Source organism: Convolutriloba macropyga, chromosome 7, assembly GCF_964194025.1.
Source record: "Convolutriloba macropyga chromosome 7, txConMacr16.3, whole genome shotgun sequence".
Lineage (NCBI taxonomy): Eukaryota > Metazoa > Xenacoelomorpha > Acoela > Convolutidae > Convolutriloba > Convolutriloba macropyga.
In genome coordinates, this window is record NC_134474.1 from 5009494 (window position 1) to 5034509 (window position 25016).

The 25016-nt window shown below is 36.2% G+C and overlaps 2 protein-coding genes and 1 non-coding gene across 4 annotated transcripts in view; all 3 read left to right on the plus strand.

The window, feature by feature from the left end:
• Positions 1–25016, plus strand: part of LOC142342559 (AP-3 complex subunit delta-1-like) — a 365254-nt gene that overhangs the window by 110712 nt on the left and 229526 nt on the right. The window lies entirely within an intron of this gene.
• Positions 1–25016, plus strand: part of LOC142342508 (uncharacterized) — a 35568-nt gene that overhangs the window by 6895 nt on the left and 3657 nt on the right. Inside the window, exons 2-7 of the mRNA XM_075393856.1 lie at positions 4293–4402; positions 12206–12414; positions 13366–13602; positions 15566–15807; positions 20361–20487; positions 21879–22068. Of these exons, the coding sequence (XP_075249971.1) occupies positions 4293–4402; positions 12206–12414; positions 13366–13602; positions 15566–15807; positions 20361–20487; positions 21879–22068 (1115 nt within the window). The remainder of the gene's footprint in view (positions 1–4292; positions 4403–12205; positions 12415–13365; positions 13603–15565; positions 15808–20360; positions 20488–21878; positions 22069–25016) is intronic.
• LOC142343357 (U2 spliceosomal RNA) lies at positions 21543–21734 on the plus strand. Its single transcript, XR_012759223.1, has one exon. It is a non-coding gene; the product is annotated as a U2 spliceosomal RNA (small nuclear RNA).

Consider the following 25016-nt stretch of genomic DNA (forward strand, 5'->3'; position numbering starts at 1 on the left):
AATCACGTTTAATTTAGTTTTCTGAATTTTTTTTAATTCACTGAAAACTTCTGCGTTGTTTTCGCTTCGCGATTGCCAGTTTAAATTTTTAATTGATTCGCTTAGCGAGACTTAAATATCAAATTTGACTGTTTGAGCGTATTAGATGAGCAGAAACTAGTTGAAAAGAGATTCAACTTAAAATTGAATTGGTTTGCGAAAGAATGAAATTAGAAATGGAACAAGACTTTGATCAGCAACTCATCATACAAATTAAAGAACTGAACAAGCTAAATTATGTCACAGGAAACAGACAACGTGCACAGACATAGGATCATAAGATTATATAAACAAATATAATGAAATGTGAACACTAAGATATGATCTTGAAATGAAATAAAATGAAATGAAAATGAACTAAATTAGATTTTCCTGCTTTCCTGGACGATAGAGTTGGGGGACATTCCGTGACTGAAGGTGAAGTCCTCTGACGCTTTTGTGATGGTTGTTGAGTTGCTATTGATTTTGCAGTTGACTTACGCTTAGGACGTTGTGGAGTTTCTTTTATGATTAGCTCCGCAATTACTGGTGGGATTGTGTCAGTGTCATTTGCGGTGATATTGCAGATTTCGATTGAAAAAGTTGTATTGGCGGCGGGGGTACATTCAGTTTCTTAGGCATCGTTGGCATGCGTACTCGGAAGGCAGGAGATACATTTGAATGCACTGAAGAAACTCAGCTTGTGTCGTCAGTTATGCGTCGATGCTTAATCTTTTTGTCATCCTCGATCTTCTTCTTTGCGTCTTGTGCATGCTTAATTATTGGTTCTTCGGTTGTTTTTCCTGTTGGGCCTAAGGTTGTCTTTCTGCATAGTCCTTTAATTCAATCTGTTTTTCTGCTTTAGTGCCAATTTTCGCCAGATTTTAATTGCAGATGGTAACCTCTTTTTCCAGGCTCCTTGATAATCGATGTTTAATCATCAGTCTTTTTGACGGAGGGTCTCGGCGCCAACACCTCAAATAGCCCATCCAAACTTTTCTTGGAGCGCTTGTTATTCGTTTTTTATTTGCTTCTTGGCTCAATGTGTTCCTTTGCCTCTCAAATTCCACGTCGCTTCTATTGCCGTCCTCCCCATTTGTCTTCTGGGATTATTTCATCCCAGCTAACTGTTTCAACGTCTGAATATTTATTTCAATTTGGTTCATTTGTTAAAGTATTTGGATTTATTTCAGTCGATAGGTTACTAAGGGGAGTGTTAGCTTTACGTTCAAAATGTGCTCTTCAAAGGGTGAAGTATTAATCGTCTCCTGACGGCATATTCGTAGTTGATAAATGATTGAATTTTTGCAAGCGGTTTTAATACAAGCTACACGAGCTTTGATTGTTTGTATTGACCTCTCGACTAAGCCGATTGCTCTGTGATTGTGGATTGGAGCTTCAATTAATTTATATTATTGTGGCTACAAAATGCTTTGATTTGCTGACCAATTTGACGCTTTGTTTGATCTAATCTTATTGCGCGTGGAATGCCATGCTATAGTACTTAGTCGTTAAGGAACTTTAGAACTTTCTTTCTGTGCATTCGCTCTATCAGACACTGCTGTTGGGAATTTAGAGAAAACGATCTATACATGCAAGAAAATAAACTGCTTGGTCTTTCTCGTTATAAATTGTTCCACCAAAATCTAATTGAAATTCTTCAGTAGGTACTTTACACAGCTTTAGTGGCGCCCATTTGCTAGAAGCAGTAATAGGCTTTAAATGTTTACCGATGTTTACGCCGGGGTTTTACTTGGCCATCTTGGATAGAAAATCTCTGTGCATGTACTGCCACCATGTGTGAACGGCCATGTCCGTCATCCCCCAACTAAGATGTGCTGCATGAATCGCCTCGATGTATGCATCTTTGATTGAATTTTGGAGTGCGATCTGGTCATCGATCGACGCATACACATCCATTTTTCAGGTGCAATTCTTTCCATACCTGTGGATGTACGGACTGATTTGCCTACACCGTTCTTCGTTGTCTGTATTGACACAGTCTCTGACTTCTTTTAAGATCGCGTTCTTTGAGGGTAAACTTGCCATTAATGTTCGGGAACAGATCTTAGACAAGGCGAAAATGAATGTATCTGTATAAAGGTTGTCAGAAGATGGTGTAGTTGTAACATGGGTCGTTTCCGTTCCTGGTGTTGAAGCAGTGGTCGTTTTTGGAGGCGCATTAGATGGTCCGACATCATCCGCGAAACAATTTTTGAGGCTGTCGTTTGCTTGATAAGAGAAAGAGTTTGGTCATCAGATTTGGACATCATTAAAACGGTGCAAAAAGATTCAGCGATTCGTCAAAAATTAGCAATAATTGTGAGTGACTGCTTTGCAGAGCAGTTACACCCAATAATTCGCGTTCGTTCATGCTATATCGTTCCTCAGTTGAGTTGAGGAAACGCGAGTTGAATGCTACCGTGTGCCAACCATCAGGGGTACGCTGTTCGAGTGCGCAGCCGAGACCTTTTCTCGATGCATCACATTTAATTCGTGTTTCTAAATTGGGACTAAAATGCTTATTTTGTGTTGCTTCGGCGATTTCTTCTTTAATTAGATTTCTCATTTTCAGTAGTCCAAACAAATTTCATTTTTTTAGTAGAGATCGAAGGGGGTGATAAAGTTGTGATAAATTGGGTATAAATTTACCCAAATGATGAACAGAGCCCATAAATGATCTTGGCTTTTTAAATTAGTTGGTGAAGTGAGTTGCTGAATCGCGATCATTTTGAATGCTAATGGAGATTCTTGATTGTGTTTTTCGTTGTCCGAGCCATTCGATTTGGTCTTTTGCGAAATAAATTTTTGCTAAATTGATTCTAAGATTTTCTTTATCTAGTTTTATTAGGCATTTTCTGACAAGATGTAAATGATCTTTAATGCGTCTTCTACTTACTATTAAAATATTATCTAAGAAAAAGAAAGTGTTGTTAAGGCAAGTCAGAGTGCAGTCGGATAGCTTTCTGAAATTCGGCCGGCATGTCAGTTGAGCCATAGAAGCTGTTTTGAAGCGGTAAGTGCCGGTCTTATCCCCGCTTACTAGATTGAAATTACAATGGTGGGACGTATCAACGTGCAAATTTAATTGGCTGCATGCTTATTGAAAATCAAACGTAGTAAAGTAGGTGGTTTCTTGCCGCCTGTTTGACAGTGGGAAAATGTTTGAATTAGCGAATCAATGTTTGGTATTTATGTTGTTTAAAATTTTTGAATCGAAGGCTATTTTGATTGATAGATCTACGGTGATTACAATCGTTGAAGTCAAGAATTGATTAGAGCTGTTCGACTTATTTTCAAAACGTTGTTCATTTAATAATTTTTTGAGTTCGATTTTAACTTTCGGTTGTAGGTGAATTGGTACTTCTCTTCCTTTTCGATGAGTTACTTGATGTTTTCTGTGAAATTTTGATTTTACTGTGTGATGTTTTCATTTGCCATTTCGTGTTGTTAATTCGGGGAATTCTTTCGCTATTGACTCTTTTATGGTGCATAGGGGTTCGATAGTATTAATTTCGACTTTAAGGCAAGGTTTTTGTGTTTTTCGATTTTCCTAGTTGAGCTAACAAAATTCGTCCTAGAATGCGTAGCGATCCGTCAGCGACAACAGTTGTTTTTGCTATTGGTATTTGCCAATCGTTAAATTTAACAGGTGTTTTCCATGTCCCTAAAGTTTCCACAGTATCGTTGGAAAATGATCGAGTGGTTTTTTCTCAGACCATTTGGCTTGAATAGAATTAAGCATTATATGCTTAGCGATTGACAAATTAATGATTATACATCCGCTGCCGGAATCGAGTAGCAAATTGCAATCTGGGTTGCCGATTTTTATATTCATGTTTTGCGGTGCGATTGTCGCAGTAATATTTTGATCTATCCTTGCGACGTAATTATCGTTCGAGGAATATATCCAGATGGGTTTTGTTCGTTGTAATTAATGAAGTTTACATGTTGTTCAGATTGATCTGTGGTTTTGGAGTTTTCAACGTTATTTATGCGTTTACTTCGCTGTGTATGTTTGTGAATGTTTTTTTCCGACCTACCTTTGCGAAGTGGTTTACAAGTCCACAGTGGTTAAATTTCTTACCCAACTTGGGGCAAACCTGATGGTGTGTCGATGTCTAGTTTTTGTGTCGATGTCTAGTTTTGCCCACAATTCCGGCGAAGGCTATTTACTTTGCGATTGATTTTATTTCTGTTGCTCTGTTGTGCACGGGTATTCGCGCCACGAAATCGAGAACTGTTGAATCGCATTCACACCGTTGTTGTTGCAGGAAATCCTCTGTTGGTTCTGGTGGCCCATTTCATGTTGAGAGCGATACTAAATGCTCGTTCAGGTTCAACTGTGTCTCAAAAGTTCACGTTGTATGTCGTCATCTAGCATGTTTGTGATGAAAATATCTCGAATGATAGCCTCCTCGCGGTCTTCAAAGTCGCAACTTTCTGAAAGTTCCTTGAGAGAACTGTAAAATGATCTGCTGTCTCCCCTTTTTTTTAGTATTGTTGAAAAGAAAACGTAGCGAAAACGTAGCGTGAAAGTTATATTACGAAGTTGGATGAAGGCGATATCTAGCTTTTCCCACAATTTAAAGGTCGTATATGTTGTCATGAGGAAGTTTCTGCGTCAGGAGACGACGACCCTCAGTGCCGATGCTGAGGTAGAGAAGGGAAACGCATTTTGGTCGCATAGTGTTCACGGACTTTCATCACAAAGTATGTCTGCCTCATTTATTTTCTGGCACTTCGGATCCCATTGGAGTTTGAGTTGGCTGTTTCGAATTTGTCGTTTTTTTCCGTCTCTTCAGTAGCATCCTCAATCGAGGCTTCGTACTTGGGATCGGGTGGTAGTTTAACACGAGTTGGTTTCGGCTCGAATAGGTTGTCCAGGGTTATGCTTTCTCTAGCTAAGATGGCCAACTTGACCTGAATTTTCCATTTCTCATCTTTTGGTGGATCCGTTGTCGCCCTCTCCCAAAAGGGTCCGATAGACAAAGGTATCTATCGAGATTCACCTGTTGGCTGCGCCAAAGTGCACAGAAATTCTTTTCTGTAGAATTTCGTTGAATTACTGGTTGAAATTCGAAATTAAATTGTGCCAAAAAGATGGTTGTTTTTGCGGTGCGAAATCACGCTTAATTGTTCCGACCCTCTTGAGGGGAGGAAGAACTATATACTCAAATGGGTTTTTTTTGTTCCGTGAATTTTCGCCGCTCGATATATTCATCGTAGAGAGTTGAGACTGGTATCATTAGAAAGCTCGTCCAGCATAAAATATGGAATTAAAAAGTTTTTTTTAATTTTAGTTTTTACAGGGAGTTATCGAGGTTTAAACTTCTGAGAAAAGAAGAGTGAATTTACGTTGTTTTTATTCACATTTTCCGGAATTTTTGCCTAAATTTTCGTCAATTTTGCTAAAATTTGTTATAATTTTTATAAATAGTGTCGTTGATTTTATTTTTGAAGACGAAAAAGCATTGTTGATTGTTTTGATTTCATTTTTTTCGTCAAAAAATCTGGATAAACATTTCAAAATTTTTCATCCTTTTCATTCCTTTTCAGCCTTTTTCATCAAAAACAGCACGAAATAAGCTACTTTTGTCCACTTTGATTAAATTTGCCGACAGTAAACCCCCAAACAACACTCATACAATCTTTGTAGACTCAGAGGGGGGCTATTTCTACTTCAGAGTCCGCTGAGAGTGCACTGTAGTTAAAACTTTGCTAACTTTACTCGTTGAAGTTTTTTGCTAACTTTACTCGTTGATTATCAAAAATGCAGATTTTATTTTGAGTTTTCAACTAACAAATTATCTATATCTACAACATTCGAAAAATCAATTGTTCCTAACTGACAATAAGTATTTACAGGGCTAGTTTTGGGCCATTCTTGGACTGTTACAATCCGAAAAAAATCGGGTTGTAATCAGTCGGTCTTTTTTTTTTAAAAAAAACTTTTTTTTAATAATAAAGAACAGAACATATCAAATCAAAGCTCAGGAGTGATAGGTCCGACCAATTCGCTTGCTAAGCAGCTCCAAGCTAATGCATTTAGTTTTTTAATTGAAAGTTTATGGTCGTTTCTTTTTTTAAAAATAATTGACTTTTCAATAAATAATAGCTTAAATATTTTTTCCTCCATTTTTTTCTTAATTTGTACAACTTCCAGCTTAGTGTCAGCAAAGAAAGACTGCTTCTTTTTCCTACTGATTGAACATTTAATCTCTGTTGCAGTTTTAAGCCTGAAGTTATTGTTTTCTGGCTTTGATACGACAAGATTTCAGATTTTTGTTTGTTTTGATATTTGCCAGTTTTTCACGTATTCTAATTTTGTCACATTATCAGATTATTGACAGTTCTCATGTCACCTTATTTGCATTCAAAATAAGGCACAATTGAACATATTAAAATCCTGAAAGATATATATCATCGTTTTAACGGCCTCGACTTTTTAAATTTATTTTGTCTCTAACTGTCATTTATGATTTGTCGGTTCGGTCGTATGAAATTTCCTGTATAGTGATAGCTTTCATTGGCTTTTCATGGAAGAATAGAAGAATCGATATTCTGATATTAATAGATAGCTGATGGCTTTCATGACTTTGAAAACAATCGTTTTCCAAAATTTAAAAAAAAACTTTTTAATTTCGCAATTTTGTTTTTTTTATGTTTCTTTTTGTTACCTAATCTCGTTAGTTATTTACAGGTCAAATATGGCATTTTGGGTGTCAAGGGAATAAAAGGGATTGGTGTCCCAAAATCTTTTTTCTAAAGAATTTGTTATGACCTTACTGGCTTCGACATCAGTTTTTCACAAAAAAAAGTAAATTAATTTGATTTTTGTCATATTTGACGTTCTTTTTGTTGATGCAAGAAATTTTCTGGATAATTACAGGTCTCGAGGGCTTCCTTTTCACGAATAAACGACCCGATTTAAATAGCTCTTTTGTAATTAATGCCTTTTAGGATATTGAATGTAATTTTGTTTCGAAAAAAAAGTCAAAAGTATTACATACTTTAGCACTTCGCTTTTTTTGTCTACTTGTTACCTAGTCTTACTAATGAATGGCCACGTACTACATTATAGCTGTTTGAAGAAGGCGCAATCAAATATATTTTGTGTGCCAAAATTTGGCTTGACTGTTTTGACAGCGTTTTCTGGCAAGTTTCAATTGAAATTTTGTTTGTTCTTTGTTGTTCTTTTTAGCCGCTTTAAAAAATGAATAAGGACAGGTCCTAATGCCCTTCTATAGAAGCAGTGGTAATCATAAGTTTGTGGTAATTTTAATTGATTCCTAATGGAATTTATTACTTTGAAGTTAACTGTTTCAAAAAAATAAGTTAATTTTTTTACCTACTGTTTTTGTTCTTTTTTGTATAATTGTTACCAAACCATTTTATGAACTGGTTGCATATGTTTTCTGGTGATTTATAAGTTATTTTTGTTTAGTTTTAGGTTTATCCGACGGTATGTTGACTTTGCTATTAAATTTAGTTTTTAAGAGGGACATAAATTTTTTGATGTAATTAATGTTTGTTGTTGTTGTTGTTGTTTGATTTTGCTGTTCGTCTTGACTCGCTTTCTTAATATTGAGATATTACAGACATCTAATGCATTAATGTTTACTCCACTGAATTATTTGCTTGGAAGGCTATCTTATCGTTCATACAGAATTTTTTGGAAAAGACTTGGGCTTTTTCGGGATTCACAAAAAATAATTTTTGGGTTTTTCTATCTGTTCCTCATTTGGTAGACAATTATGCCAAAATTGTGGATGGGCGGGGTCGGAACCTTATGTGCCATCGCACATTACCGAGCCGCCTTGTTTAGTTTTACTGAGGTATATTAATTCACTGGCAACTTTGCGTTGTATTCGCTCCGCGAATGCTAGTTTTTATTTGTAGTAGTGATTCGCTTAGCGAATGACTTAAATTTCAAACTCGAATGTTTGAGCGTATTAGATGAGCAGAATTTAGTTGAAAAGAGATTCAACTTATAATTGAATTGATATGCGAACGAATGGAATTAGAAATGGAACAAGACTTTGATCAGCTATTTGATCATACAATTTAAAGAACTGAGCAAGCTAAATTAGGAAAATGGCGGTAAGCCACAGGAATTAGACAACGTGCACAGACACAAAATGAAATAAGAAAGTAAATTAGAAATTAAGTAATTTTAATAATTTATCGCCACGAACGAATTGTACAATTTTTCCTTGTATATCACAGTTATGCAATATCTAGAGTATGGGGAATGTCTGAGTATTGTAAATATCTATACGGGGAGGCTTATACTCAAGTCATATCTAATAAGTACAACTGCTTGCCGTGTTACCTAGGTTACTGCGAGTAGTTAGGTTTGGGTAACAGTCGCATGTAACCAGCAAACGAACTGGTTAGATTGATGGAATTGCGGGGAAAATTTACATTTTAACAAAGCGGAAGTATTGTTCTCTTTTCCATTTGCAAACGTTCTTCCTAACAGATTTTTCCAATTCCAAACGAGTTTTCTCAGTTTCATTTGGTTTTGCAAATTTTTTTTGAGGCATTACTGGAGTTCTTATACTTCCGAAAAATTTTTGAAAACTGAAGTTATAACATATTGGTCTCCGATACGACTGTTTTTCGCTTTACCGAAAAAAAATTTTTTGTTCCTACTAAAGAAGTGCAGGGGGGTTGAAGATAGGGTTCAAAATGAATCATGATGAAATTCATCTTTCCCACCATAGCATTTCTCCCCTCCATCGTTCCATCCTGATTTCTATTCATTATTTATATAAACGGTACAACCGAAATTAAAAATTAGGTATACGTAGGGTTCAGGCAATCATTTTGGGATTAACGCCCAAAATTGAGGGATTATAGGGTTTTGGGGCGGGGTCTTAAGTTTGCAGGTTTAATTGATGTACACGTGAAAGTTCTTGCAAATATATTCAAATATTGGTGAGTAAATAAATCGGGGTGAAGGTAAGTAGAGCCCAAATTTTAACTGCTTGTCGATTTGTGAAGCATTTAAGCAGGACTGCTTAGGCCGCGAGAACTGACAGTTGACCTCTCATCTTTTTTACATTTAAATGACTGTGCAAAGAAGGTAAAATCAAGTAAACTAATTTTTCGCTTTTCTGAAAAAAAATGTTCCTACTAAAGAAGTATAGGGGGGTTCATTATAGGGTTCAAAATGGATCATGATAAAATTCAAATTGTTCCGAGATCAGTTTTCTTTAGTACTGCATTTTGGATGTCAGATCAATTGAATTAGCCCGACTATGTAAATCAATAGTTGGACAGGGTTATCTTTGTCTCTGTATTCGCTGAATGGCTGAGAGAATACTGTTAAGTGCATAGTTTGAAGCGTTTTGAAATGTATCGGCGTTTTTGAAGTCATGCTTTGCGAAAAGTGGAATTATTTTCATCTGCTGGTAACTTTGGATCTTTGGAGGCGTTTTGGATCTGCGAAAGGGAGGTGAAAATTTGTGTTTGAGATGGAACATTATAAGGAAGAACGTAACGGAAAAATCTTGTTAGGAGAGACTGACGATCAAATTTCTTTGGCAAAGATTTTTTAGCAAAAAAGCAGAGCTTCGACGTTCATACAGTGTTGGGGGTACTAAGTTTCCCGTTCATACACCCAACAAAGGTTTTCACCTTAAAAATTGTTAGCGTCTCTACGCAGCTGGAAATTTGTTTATACATTAAAATTAGATTATATATTAATATGAATACGAATATGGGTAAATATTGAAAGCAACCTATTTTGTCGAAACGTGAAGAGCTTAGTCACAACACGAGATAGATTTAATTGTGAATGACATTAAAATGAATGCGCCCTGTGAAGACAACCAAATCGTTTCATAAAATCCTAATCACCACCCCCCCCCCCCCCCCCCCCGGCGCACCCCACCCACCACCAACGATCGTTGCATTTAGAGATAAATTATAGTGTATTTGTAACTAACTGTAATTTCCAAAAACAAATTAATGTAATGGTAGCATTTAACTTTAATGCGAATCTAAGAGAAATTTTAAATGATAAGGGTAACTATTCGCAAATAGTTATATTGATTGATTTCTTAAGGCTTCTTTTTTCGTTTACTTCAGAATTCGATCCGTGTATTGCGTTGGGTAAGAAAAATTGCATTTAGAAGTGGTTGTCTTCATAAGAAGGTGTCGAATTAAATTCAGTTTATGCTTTCTAATACCTCCTCTGGAAATAATTAAATTTTGATTTGTTTTAATCATCTCTTTGTAAATCGAGTTCAATTTAAATTTTGTATTCAACAATTTATTGATTTCATTACTACACGTTTTAACACACAGGATGCTTAGTTACGAATCGACTTCGGGCAAGTTACGGGTTTCTTAGAAATCTCTTATTGATTTATCAATTTAATACTCAGTCATGGATTTTTGGGATCGTTTTGTTATTGCTCTTATCTCTCATCTTTCATAGGGTTGCCTTTATGGCGTTAATTTTTTTGACAGTCGAAACCAAAAATTCATCTAATCTTCCACTGGTGCCGGGAATTTATTATGACTGAAATAAGGGATCTCTAAGGACCAAAAAGTACATAGTTGGGTGTGCAAATAGACTGGTTATATCCAGCTGTTCCATCCATCGTTCCATCCCGATTTCAATTCATTATTTATATAAACGGCACAATCAAAATTAAAAATTAGGGATACGTAGGGTTCAGGTAAAATTGAGGGATTTTAGGGTTTTGGGGAAGGGTCTGAAGTTTGCAGGTTTAATTGATGTACACGTGAAAGTTCTTGCAAATATATTAAATATTGGTGATTAAATAAATCGGGGTGAAAAATAGTAGAGCCAAAATTTTGACTGCTTGTCGATTTGTGAAGCATTTAAGCGGGACTGCTTAGGCGGCGAAAACTGACAGTTGACCTTTCATCTTTTTTTTACATTTAAATAAATGTGCAAGGAGGTAAAATCAAGTAAAATAATAGATGGCCCGGGGGGGCTTGAGATGCCCACATTATAGAAAAATGGGATCTTTTCCGTTTGTGCCCCCCCCCCCGCCCCCCAGTACGTTATGCTGCCCCCAGTTACAGAGTTACAGAGCACGTGCCATTACATAGTAAATCATTATGTAAAAATATGGCACGTGCGTGTGGGGGCGCTAATAATATGCTATGCGCCCACTAAGCTTGAGGGGGGGGGGGGGGGGGAGGGAGGGGGAGCTTGCGATGCGATATTATAGAAAAATGAATGATTACAATGACCAGAATACATAACTGTATTCGAAACTGATTTTGATTTTCAGATATATGAAATGTGAGGTCTTCATACTTGTTTGTATGTGAACAACCTTGTGTGTGTATTGACATGAGTTTGAGTGAATGAGAATGAACTTAAACCCTGCAAATCAACAAATGTTCAACAACGTGGTGCAACAGCCAGCCATCTGTTGAACAAATTATTTGCAAAATTGTGTGAAAAATTTTTGAACCATCTTTTGTGGGTTTGGGAAATGAGCCCCCAGTTTAAATCTGAATTTTGATCGTCGGAAAAATTTTGCCAAATCGTCTGAAAAAGTTCTGTAGCGACTTTTGTTTATCAATGTACCAATAACGATTACTATTGAACTAGCAAAGTTTTCAATCGCCTATGTCGTGAAAGCCCGGTAGCCGGTTGGAGAAAATTGAGTAACTATTGAAAGGGTTTTATTAAATCATAGCTATTAAATCAAATCGTTACTATCATTTTCATTTCATCCTTTTTTCATTGTCGATTTGATGCGGGAGTTTTGATGGCACGATCTTGTAGGTAACAGTCTACAATTATAGTCTACTAAATGGCTCTAGGGAGAATTTTGTCAATGATTAATGAATTTTTTGTCATCTAATGGTTGTGACGTATTGTATGTATCTACCCCAAGATTGAGGTACCTTTTGAAAAGTAGTTCTGATCAGACCTCGGAAGCACACAGGACAGCTAAATAAATCAAATCCTGATGAACGAGCAGAAATCTGAGCATAGAAAGAATTTGAACGTTATATTTTTTAAAACAAATCTGAGCCTTGAAATTCTTTCATGTGGCTTTGCATAAAAACAAAGGGCTTGAAATTGTGAAAAAATGTCTTGCGAAATATTTTTTTTTCGGAAATTTTTATCGACATGAAATATTTTTTTATAAGTTGCTATTTGTTCAACGGTGATTGGATTCTGCAGCTGGTAATAGTACTGTCCAGCCGGGTACAGTCGGTAATCATGCTCACCAACAGGCTCACGGGGGTGGGGGAACCGGTGCCAATAGTGGAAGTGGGAATAACAATAATAGCAACAACAGTGCCACTGATACAGCCATACACTCTTTAGTTGATGAACTATTGGTGTCTGTGACAGAGGTCAAACACGGACTGGAACAACTTCTCATTAAAGTGGGTTATAACTTTGCTTGTGGCTACTTTGCTTGTATCGTGATCAACTAATTTTGAATGGAGTTTGATGTAATTATTGGAGTCGTGTGTCCAAATTTTGACTCTAACCTTTTTTGAAATTTTTCTATCACAATTGTAGGCAACTTTTCCATTCAATTGGTTACAGTTATAGACCAAAAATTGATTAAGAAGTACGTCGATTTTTCACTATCTTCCTAAATCTGGTACCCAATACTGGTATATGATAACCTCTGATAAAAGCCTCCTTGCTTTGAAGCAACTTGCAACCCTCTCCCCACCCCACCACAACCCCCCTCACCACTCCCACTGAGGCAGGTACAAGAGTCGAGCTCCCACCAGTCGTTCAAGAGCTATTTGTTCGACGTTAGTCGGTTTTGCTTCAAAAATCAGTTCGAGAATCGGCCATTATCTGACTGTTGCATGTCTTGAGTTGCTCTGTCTGTCCTAGTCGTTGTTTTTGGCGAATATTCCCTTATTTTTGTGCTTTTTTATTGAATTAATGGCGCTCACAATCGAGTCTTGTAATATTTTAAAAATCTTAACGAACACCAGCCAACTTTGAAGCTGTTTTCAATCTTGAGCCACAAACTATTTTTCATCAATGTAAAATCTAAATCAAATCACGGTGGCATTCGAACGGTGGCATCAAAAGATTGCGTTTTTAAAAATCATTTTCACTATTATTCTTTTTATAGTAATTTTATACAGATCTTCTTATAGTGATTAATTAATTATTCTTAATTATCATTTTTATTATTAACTATTCTTAGTTAAGTTTACGATTATGATTGAACTTTTACTCATTTTTCATTTCTACATTCAAGAATGAACTCCAAAACTCATGTCTAGCTCGACTATTGTAAATTGAATTTAAAATCCTGAGTGGTGTAAATTTAACTTGGTAAAATTTGAAAAAAAAACATTCAACAGGTCGACTCCGGTGCACACGTTAGCTCACTTCTGGACAGCTTATCAGTGACCTCTGGTCAGCTGAACATGCTGTGCAGGAAACTGGCTCTGCCTCCTGGGTTCCACACCCACAGTGCCAGTCAACAGCAGCAACTTCTACAACAGTCCAAATACTCTCTTCTGAACAGTATTGTGTTCAGTCCCCAGAATTTGTCCATTGAACAGGACGCACGTTTAGCAGAACTTACGCAGGACAGAGCAAGGTAGGCAGTTTTGTTTTCATTTTTGTTATAACCCATTTGAAAAAGAAACGGTTAAAAAAGTTATAACCGATTGGAAAAAGAAACGGTTGAAAAAGTTATAATCGATTGAACAGAGTTATAACCTTTTTATATATAACCGATTGGAAAAAGTGAAACGGTTAAAAGAGTTATAACCGATTGGAAAAAGAAACGGTTAAAAGAGTTATAATCTTTTTATATATAACCGATTGGAAAAAGTGAAACGGTTAAAAGAGTTATAACCGATTAGAAAAAGAAACGGTTAAAAAAGTTATAACCGATTGAAAAGAGTTATAACCATTTTAGATATAACCGATTGGAAAAAGAGAAACGGTTAAAAGAGTTATAACCGATTGGAAAAAAAACGGTTAAAAAAGTTTTAACCGATTGAAAAGAGTTATAACCTTTTTATATATAACCGATTGGAAAAAGTGAAACGGTTAAAAGAGTTATAACCGATTGGAAAAAGAAACGGTTAAAAAAGTTATAACCGATTGAAAAGAGTTATAACCATTTTAGATATAACCGATTGGAAAAAGAGAAACGATTAAAAGAGTTATAACCGATTGGAAAAAGCTTCGGTTAAAAAAGTTAACCGATTGAAAAGAGTTATAGCCATTTTATATATAACCGATTGGAAAAAGTGAAACGGTTAAAAGAGTTATAACCGATTGGAAAAAGAAACGGTTAGAAAATTTATAACCGATTGAAAAGAGTTATAACCATTTTATATATAACCGATTGGAAAAAGAGAAAACTAATCTGTGATAGGTTGCTATAATGGAATATTATAATTGTGATGACTAGTACCAATCCTTTTTAGGCTATACACGAAATTGTAGAACTCGTTAGTTAAAGCCGTTTTTTAATAGCCGCGTGAGCAATTGCAGGTACCTGATCCTACCGAACCTGCGTCACCGGAACCTGTACTGGCCATACCAATGCCTGTTTTTACCGTACCCGAACCTGTACTTACCAAAACCTGACCAGTACTTACCAAGCCCTGACCAGTACCTACCCAAACCGAACCTACCGTACCGAAATCCCGCAAACCTGTACTTACCAGGGTGACCCCTTGAACAGTCCATCACTGTAAGACCAGTAATGTGAAACAATTGGTGCGCAGAAAAACAAACAAATTTAAGAAGTCGAGCAAAGGTCAAGTTCAAATCGAATTTTTCTGTAGTAAAATCATTAAGTGTAGGGACAAAAATAGGTGTTTAGCTTCCGTTTTAGGCGTAGTTAACAGTTAAGGGTCACCATTGTAGGAGCTGGAGAATCCTAACTTATTATTTAAATACGCTTTTCCCGTTCAAACCAATAGGTACATAGATTAACTGTAATGGAAGCATATCAAAAAATCAACTGTCAGTACAATCAACAAAGCTTATGTAGCTAAAACTTGGTTGCATACAAATCTTTTTCTATTACAATTTTAAAGGTTTGACTCCCTTTACTTGATTATATGTGATAAAATGACCTCTAATTACTACTGTGTCCTTCAGATACTCATCTGTGCTTTTCTGAGGTAATTGAATTACTGACACTCACAATCGAGTCTTGGAATACTTTTTGTTAATGTTGATGGACACTATAGGAATTTGAAGTTGTTTTCAGTCTTAACCAATAAACTATTTTTCATCAATATAAAATCTAAATCAAATCACAGTAGCATTCGAAATTAAAATTGTGTTTGAAAACGGTTTTGACTATTTTTAAGTTTGTTATTTTTCTGACGTCTTGGATATTCTTAGTGATTAATTAATTTTTCTTGATTATAATTATTGTTAACTATTCTTAATTCAGTTTAACATCATGATCGAAACGTTCTCTTCTCGTTCTTCATTTATACATTCAAGAATAAACTCCGAAACTTATGTCTAGCTCGACTAGTAGGGGGTGTAACTTTGACTTGGTAAACTAAAAAAATCTTTCAACAGGTCGACTCCGGTGCACACGTAAGCTCACTTCTGGACAGCTTCTCAGTGACCTCTGGTGAGCTGAACATGCTGTGCAGAAAACTGGCTCTGCCTCCTGGGTTCCACACCCGCAATGCCAGTCAACAGCAGCAACTTCTACAACAGTCCAAATACTCTCTTCTGAACAGTATTGTGTTCAGTCCCCAGAATCTGTCCATTGAACAGGACGCACGTTTAGCAGAACTTACGCAGGACAGAGCAAGGTAGGCAGTTTTGTTTTCATTTTAGTTATAACCGATTTGAAAAAGAGAAACGGTTAAAAAAAAGTTATAACCGATTGGAAAAAGAAACGGTTAAAAAAGTTATAATCGATTGAAAAGAGTTAACCATTTTAGATATAACCGATTGGAATAAGAGAAACGGTTAAAAGAGTTATAACCGATTGGAGAAAGAAACGGTTACATAAGTTATAACCGATTGAAAAGAGTTATAACCATTTTAGATATAACAGATTGGAAAAAGAGAAACGGTTAATTGAGTTATAACCGATTGGAAAAAGAAACGGTTAAGAAAGTTATAACCGATTAAAAAGAGTTATAACCATTTTAGATATAACCGATTGGAAAAAGAGAAACGGTTAAAAAAGTTATAACCGATTGAAATGAGTTATAACCATTTTAGATATAACCGATTGGAAAAAGAGAAACGGTTAAAAGAGTTATAACCGATTGGAGAAAGAAACGGTTACAAAAGTTATAACCGATTGAAAAGAGTTTTAACCATTTTAGATATAACAGATTGGAAAAAGAGAAACGGTTGAAAGAGTTATAACCGATTGGAAAAAGAAACGGTTAGAAAAGTTATAACCGATTGAAAAGAGTTAAGACCATTTTATATATAACCGATTGGAAAAAGAGAAAACTAATCTGTGATAGTTTGCTATAATGGAATATTATAATTGTGATGACTAGTACCAATGCTTTTTAGGCTATACACGAAATTGTAGAACTCGTTAGTTAAAGCTGTTTTTCAATAGCCGCGTTAGCAATTCCAGGCGGCTATTATTGTGATCCTAATTTTTTTACAATTCAAAGAATTTGAATTGTAATGGGGCACTGTCTTTTTTAATAGCCGCACAGCGATAGTTGGGACGATTATTGGCCTTCGTTTTTTTTTCGGTTGCGATTTTAGTTACGACCATATGACGTCACAACAACTTCAAATCTGCTTTTTTTTCATTCGTTCTTGCAATTTTATCTGAAGTGCGTGTGTGACGTCCTTTTTCGCTCTTAGTGGTTTTTTTAGTCGTTTTTTTTGTTCATTTGCGTGATTATATTTTTGCTCACACTTGACTTACCTCACTCTCAAAAATGACTTCCGCAGTTTGAAATTGACTTTTATTTGCTTTGGGTGTATGTCACTCCAAATGAAGGTTATTTGAGAGCAGCTAATAAAGGCAGCAAAAACTTATATAGGTTTTTAATCAAAATATAAGATATCAGCCTTCAATGAATAGACGATTTGTCTTTTTTACTGTGTTTTTTACTGAGACTGCAGACCTACGAAGCTATGGCGGCTATTTTCTGGCAATCTGCGAGGTATGTTTAAGATCTGTTCACACATATTCTTGATTTTTGAAGTCAAATTGGAGTAGTCATTTTGTTCACGCCGAAACAGGAAGTGGAACGAAAAAGCGAGTGGTTTTGCGGCGTGAATTTTCTTTGCTCAGAAAGAGAAAATGGTGTTTGAACAAAAATCTATTTCTCGCTAGTGGTACTTTGTTCACATGCGGCAACTTCACTTTGATTTTCACTGTTTTTTTTTAATTTTTTGGATCGGATTTTTTTCTAAATGGTTTTCCCAATCCATTCATAGTTCATTCTAGGTCTAGTTTTTTTGTTTGAACCAAACTTCGATTTCTCACGAGTGGTTTTTTTGTTCACATGCGGCATTTTGACATTGATTTTTTGTTTTTTTTTGGTTGTTTAGTCGATGAAAATTCTTTGAATTGTACGTCAGGACTTGTCCTGCTGTTTTTTTACTTCGTCTAACAGATTTTTGTCTCGTCTTAACCTGACTTTTTCAATGACTTCAGTGACTTCTACTGCTTTGCAGTTAAAATTTGTGTGCGTGACGTCATTTCTGCTTTTAGGTCGATTGCGTGACTTACCTCACTAAAAAACTGACTTCTGAACTCACTTATGGAACTTTATTTTATGAACTACTGATCTACTACTTAAAGATCAATAGTGTGCATCTAAGTAGTGTCCAACTTATATGCCCTAAATCCTCAGTAATAGAGTCTTGAGTTTGAATGTCGAATAATAATTTCGAAAAAGCTCCAGTAGGTCTTTTTCCTTATAGACCGTATGTGTAACATAAAATTGACAGTACGTATCTTACCCAAAAAATCTAGTGGTCTACAAAACGACTTCTGTTCAATCTGCCTATCTTGTCTCTTTTGTTGATTCAATTCATGGAAGGCCACAAGCGTCTAGCGCGGCTATTTTCCGGCAATCTGCCGGCTATGTTTTCCGTTGGTGTTCTTTTTAGTATCACGAAATATCAAAGTCGATGGTCTTTTGTGTTATCCTATCGTTTTAATTTTCGTACGATTCAAAAATTTTGATGAGTTAGAGAATCTGTTCACACATTTTGATTAGTTTTGAAGTCAGAGTGGTGCGATTTTGATCGGGCCAAAACAGGAAACTGGGCGACTGACCAATTAGTTTTGCTGCGTGTAACGTCAACATTCTAATATAGTATATTAAGAAAGTGTTGTTTGAACAATATCTCGCCTTGTGAACGTTGTTTTCATCACTTTTAGTCACGACCTTCACGTTTGACTTCTAACTTACCTCACTCACTCTTTGAAATGAATATAATTTTAATTGAATTATAGTGGATATTCAATGTGAATATGGTCAAAAAGAGCAAAATCAAAAGGAACACGATAAACTGTTAATGCACGGTCATTAAGTCATAATCCATTGGCTCGTCAAAGGTCATTAGAGCGATTGCTAGCTAAAATTAGTCTAAGTCTTGATAGTTTTCTGTTTAAAAGCTGAATTAGGTGTAAATTGATAATCTGGCTGAAAATGCATATCATATTAGAACTTTTTTGACATTTAGAGACAAATCCTTTAATTTTTATATTTCTTTCTTCTCTTTCAATCCCGCAATGAGTCAAGCGGGTCAGCAGCTACTCTTTTTAGGCAATTTGCAGGCTATATTTTGGGGTTAGCGAGCAAAATCGGAGGTTAGGGAAATTATGAGTTTTAAAAAAAGCGATTAGTGTAGGTCAAAAAATCTCTTAGAGAGAGAGAGAGAGAGAGAGAACTTCTCCATATTACATGCGCCACCTTCAAAGCATTTTTTCAGTTCGTATTCAATATTTTTAGACAACTCTTATGTTTCTGCTGCTAATATTGTCGTGTTTTTGCTCTCAAACATGTTTGTAGCAATTATATTGGTCTTTAAATGCAATTTTTTGCTTGACTGATTTTTCGTCCCAACCTTTGTGCTGTTCTTCCCCGAAAACGGGATAACTCGTAAAACTGGGATTTTCGCAGACTTTAATTTATGGTTTGACGGGTTGGTTCTTAGAGTTTGATCCCCTACTTCATATCCCCCCACACCCACACACAATTCATGTCCACCCACTTGACCCCCTTTCTCCACAGCCCCCGCCCGCAACTTCAGCTCCAACCCCTTCTCATCGTTCCACACCTAACTCAGTGCGCTGGACCCCCTTCCTCGTGCCATCCCCTCACTCTGTCATTCTACCTCTTTTCAATTGAGCTAAAGCTAGCTTCCCTGAACTGTGGAGAGCTGACGAAGCCAACCTCTCGCAAGTTGTTGGAGAACAATTTGCTGCACGTTTTATTGGATGGTTTTTTGAGCAAAATTTTTTTATGGGTCGCAATAAGCGGCATTGCCGACTGCTTTTCTAAGTCATGCTTGTGCTGAGCTTTTTTTCGAGTTTTGCTGTTTTTAAGCTGACTTATTGGGAACTTCGATGAATTTTTTTGTTTTGGACCCAGTTTTGCAGTTTCTTCCTCTTGTGCAATTGCGTATTAATATTGTGCGAAACCTTGTTAAGATTCCTTCCTGGAAGTGACAGTTAAGTTTTTTATTCGCCCTTTCGCGAAAGATGGAACTCTGACTTTTTAGACTTTTTTAGTTTTTTTTCAGTCCACTTTTTCGCCTGTCGACAGGCAATGTATATAGAAACTTTCTACAAAGTTTTTGTTAATTGCTTCTCTGGGTTCATTTCGCTCTTTCATTCTGCTGAAAGTGATTTAAACGGGAGTTGCCTAGCAGAACCATATAAAATGAACGAAAAAAAAATCGAATATAGAAGCCCAGTTTTAGATGCCCCTTGCTTGAACGTTGTTATAATCTGTCTTAGTTATCCATTCTAATATTTATTGGTGTTGATACCAATCCTTGTATCCTCTCATTAAGAAACAGGAGTATGTCTAACTACAAAACCCTATCAAAATTGCTGGCTCTTTCAAATTTTTTGGTACAATCAATTTTTATTCGGTTCCTTAAACCATTGAGTAAAACTGGATCTTATGAAGTCATTTGTAAACGATAGGTTATGCCCCCATCCTGTTTAAGCAATTTTTTAATTGCTCCTTCGCGCCGGTTGTTTGCGAGCCGTTCGCTCCGAATTAGTCGGCTACATGTGATATAAAAACAAACCTTTATCGTGCATGCTCCTCTTACGTAATAATTTTTATTTGATAATAATTTTATATTTAAATTGACAATGTTGAGTACACTTTGATTGTATGTTGTTTTGGAACAGGTGCTTTGACCATGAGCTGGTGCCTCTTTACCTCAGGACCAAACTGATCCCTAGTCTGGAAAACAAGGTGCAAATTTTGGCACAAGAAGCGGCAAAAGCATCGGGACAACAACAGGACAGCAAACAGGTCAGAAATCAAATTTTTTTTCAGTATTCGGTTTTTTATATTCGGTTTTTCTAAAAAGAAATTTTTGGAATAACTACAGTATAGGGATAACGATTTTGAGTTAATGAATTTTCGTAGTTTCGTTTTTGATATATTCGTTATTTTTTGCGTGATAAAAAGGCTATTACGTGTCTTTTTAACTAGAATTTAAAATAATTTTTGCCTATTTTTAAAACAGGTCAAAATGGCTTTTCAAAACCCGTAGAAGATCTATCTATTAAAAAACGATAATGGGCTGCTTTCAATTTCTATTCAATTTGCATAACCATTTGCCGGTCTGCGGTGGAGTTATGCAGTTCATGAATGTGAATAAGTTTTCTGACATTCGGTTTGGAATTTGAACAATTGTAGCTGCATATCGAACTTCGTGTTTTTAAATGTATTTCTCAGTTTGTTCAGGTGGAGTGCTGTGTAGATTATAGTAATTACTCGTCGACCAATCGCTTTTGTGTGTTACTATTTTTGTAATGACAAGCGCGCTATATGAACTTATTTAAACCGCGCATATAGTATTTATTTTCGCTGCTGTTGCGTCCTCGTGTTAAGTCGCGACGGATGATTAAACACTTGAGAGCTCTCGAGTACACTACTTGACATTTCGAGTACTAGTCAAATACTATAAGTGGATTTTCGAGTGGTCGTCAAATAAATCAAACAATTACAAGTACTCGGCGGTCTCTAATAGTACGGCCGACTTCTGACCGTCAGAACAGAGCATTTAGAGCTCCCAAATATTGTTATTTTGCATTAAATATCAGCTGATATTGTGGTACGGTACTGTATAATACAAAATGAAGCGTTTGCTTATTTTCTTGATGAATTGGCCCAACGGCTGTGGAATCGTTGATCTCAGAACTATATTGCCCGTCTTGTCAAGAAGTATTTGTGCGATATCAAAGCGGTAGCCTTGTGATTTAGGTTTGTTAGACTAAGGCAGACCCCTTGACGATTTTGTGTACTTGTCGCCAACCGAATGGAGATTTTTGATAAATACCGAGATTTTGGGATCTTCTGGTATCGCTTCTCGGCCTTTTGGCTAAGATCATGTGTAGTATCTGTTCTTGTCAGCTTAATATCTGGCATGTCGGGCATTGCCTGGCACCAATATTAAACTGCTTTTTGATCCTCGGATCCGACAAAGAAGCTTGCTTCAGTCGGTCCACGGATCGTCCCGGTCCTACACTACCGCCGGGTACGGTCCATCAAAATCATTAAAACTATTATTTTGAAGGTTGTATCTTCGGCATACGTGTTCCTACTTACATCAAAATTGAATGTGTTTGCTTCTGTTTACATGAATGCGAATTGTTAGGAGTTCTCAGATCGTGGTAGGAAAGGGAAGTCTATTTCAGAGTTCGACAGGTTTGGGGTCCAATGGGCAATCTGCTCAAAGTGGCAGCAGTGATCAACTTTTACTGAAGAAGATAGTCGAAGATCTATCCAATGTGATGATGGAAGTGGAGACAGAACTGAAGAGGAGTGAGGTTACGTCCACTTTGGCACTGAGCAGCTGCACCCCGAGTGATACGGCAGGGTTACTGGGTAAGTTACATGATTGCTTTTCGGATTGACTCCACAACACCTGTTGGTCATAAAATGGACTATTGGTCGTCATATAATTGGTCGGATTTTTCCATCCCGGGTTGAAGTTTCTTTGATTTCATACAAGGATCATATATGATTTCATACTGTCCATACTTGATTTCTTAGTACGATCCTTGTATGAAACCAAAGAAATCATATATGATCCTTGTATGATTACCAAGAAATAATATATGATCCTAGTACGAATACCAAGAATCATACATCTATTTTTTGAAAGTCTTTAACCATTTATGTTTTTTGTTTTTATTCAGTAGGGCATCACCTTTATGATACCCCGGCATCACATTGTGATCCGCCAAAAGACCTTGACGTACAATATCAATCGCACTTTAGGCACAAAAAGAAAGAGTAAGTCCAAGCAGATAACAAAATTTTTGACATACTCTGAAGCCAGTTTATACATATAAATGCTCTCTAAAAAAATTTAATCAAGAAAAAATTGCATACCACGTTAAATTCGTTTTCTGAATACGTTTCAACCACAAAGTTATTCTTTTAGCGCATAAAAAGAATCAAATGTGGATTGCAAATGAGATATAATAATTTAAAAAGTTCTCTGACTACATTATACGAAAATTTGTGGCACCAGTCAATGTATTATGTGTCATATATGACCTTCTATGATATCCAAGAAATTTTTTCAACTTCAATGGAAAATCAAAATTATACAGTTTTTAGTCTTTGAATTTTTTTGTTTGATCCCTGTATGATTTCTAGGAAATCATATATGGTCCTTGTATGACTACCAAGAATTCATACAAATCATATATGACCTAGTATGATTACTAAGAATCATATATGACCTAGTACGAAATCAAAGAAAGTTGTATGATCGTTGACCCGGGATGTCATGTGAACATTTTAATTTCCGGATCTTTTCTGCTAGCGCCCCCCCAGCCTTATATAGCCGTTAAATTTGCACCCCCCAAAATCTAAGTTTTTGTGAATTGTAAGAGCGATATTTGCATTTCATTGAAACAAGAGTGTCTAGGTAGATTTAAGGCACTTTTAGAATAGTTTCCTTAAGAAGTTTTAAAAAATTAAGCCCTTATTGTAGCCGATAACACCAAAAATGATCTAATACAAAAATTTTTATTGATGCTTACGTTATATGCAACAAATTTTGGTTGAATACGTAATACTTTCAAACCATAGCTGTGGTAGCTTTTAGTAAATGCATATTGCTCATATATGTTCACGTATAAGATTACTTAGCTTTAACAATATGTTTACACATTTATAAATGGGGGGTGCCTAACTAAGCGGGGGGGGGGGGGGGCGCTAGCAGAAAAGATCCTAATTTCCTTTCCAAATATAGGGACTTTTAGGTTAAAACCCATCCCTTTTTCTTGGTGTGATTCGGTCTCTTGGTAATTGCTGAGTGCAGGTTGAAAATCATCTTCAAATGTTTCCAAATGATCTCGACGGTGTAATTTTAGTCAATATTGACTGACTTATGAAAGGGCCTAATTTTTACTGATAATAGAGGAATATAGTTTACTGGCTAATTAAAATTCTTTATAAAATGGGTAGCGGTTAAGCATGCTGATAAGTAATTAAGCCTCAATTTGAAAAAAAGGTAAAATAGGCCCCTTGATAGATCAGTCATTGTTTATTTTTGGAAATTTTGAGGACTATAATTGTGGAACGAGGCACAAGGTGGCCGCCGTATTGGCCGACAGGGCGTTTAGCCGACGACCAAAAAATGAGAAATTTAACCGACAATTTAAGTAAAATGAGCAATAAAACTCATTCTGAAGCTGTGATTGGCCAATTTAAAACACTATTTCTTAAGCGGACAAATATACCGCAGTTATTTCATCAACTAGAGTAACGAAGTTCTATCCGTGGTCGGGCCGTATTTTACCGCATCTGGCCATGACTCGCGGGCCATGGCCATGCCTCAGCGGCCCGTGGGACTTGATATGAATCTATCACAACCGAACGTGAGACCAGTTTTCCCCAAAAACAGTATAATTTTGCTTTTTCGGCTTATCGCAATTTCTGAGCAATTTTACGTTAACGCGCATATCCTATTTTAAAACATGGAGAATTTGTTGAGCAATCAGCCAATCAGAAAACAATATTCCCATTTTCTCGATTGTGATTGGCCAGCAATAAAATTTCTATATTTTGGTACGTCTGCCATTTTCACTAGCGCCAGCGAATAACACATCCGATCGTAATAATATGTTTCGATAAACTCGAAGACTTCAAAAGGAGCCGAAATTAAAGAGAGCCGAAAGTTTAATAATAATAAATGATTAATTTATCAAGCTAATTGAATTTAACCACAGTTCGTAGTCAACGAGCATCTCTTGCTGCTGGAGCTTGATTATGTTCAATTACCCAAGGGAGGGTAACGGTGACTTGTAAGAGAGCCGAAGTGAAAAGAGCCGATTGAAAGAGAGCCGAAAATATATTTAAATTATTAGTCGATAAATTTTGCAGCCAATTAAATTGCCTTCTGAAATGAGACTACCAAATTCTCAGCCAATCATAACGGAGTATTTGAGAAATGAAATTTTAATATTTTCTAGTAAAGAAACTGAAAGCGAAGTAATAAATAATTATCTTCAAATTATAGCGGGCCATGGCCATGCCTTAGCGGCTCATGGGACTTGATATGAAACTATCACAACCGAACATCAGACCAATTAACCCCCTTAACTACTTTTGTTGGTAATCAACTAACAATTTACGGTAATTAAATGCAACTTTTTGCTTTCGGCTCTTTTTAAATAATGTCAGGTTTCGGCGCTTTCTAACGTCGGCTCTTTATAACGTCGGCTCTCTTGCACGTATCCGAGGGTAACATTGAAGATAAATTTTAAGTTTTAAAAACATTGTTTATTATTCGATGGGTTAAAACATTGTGAAACCGC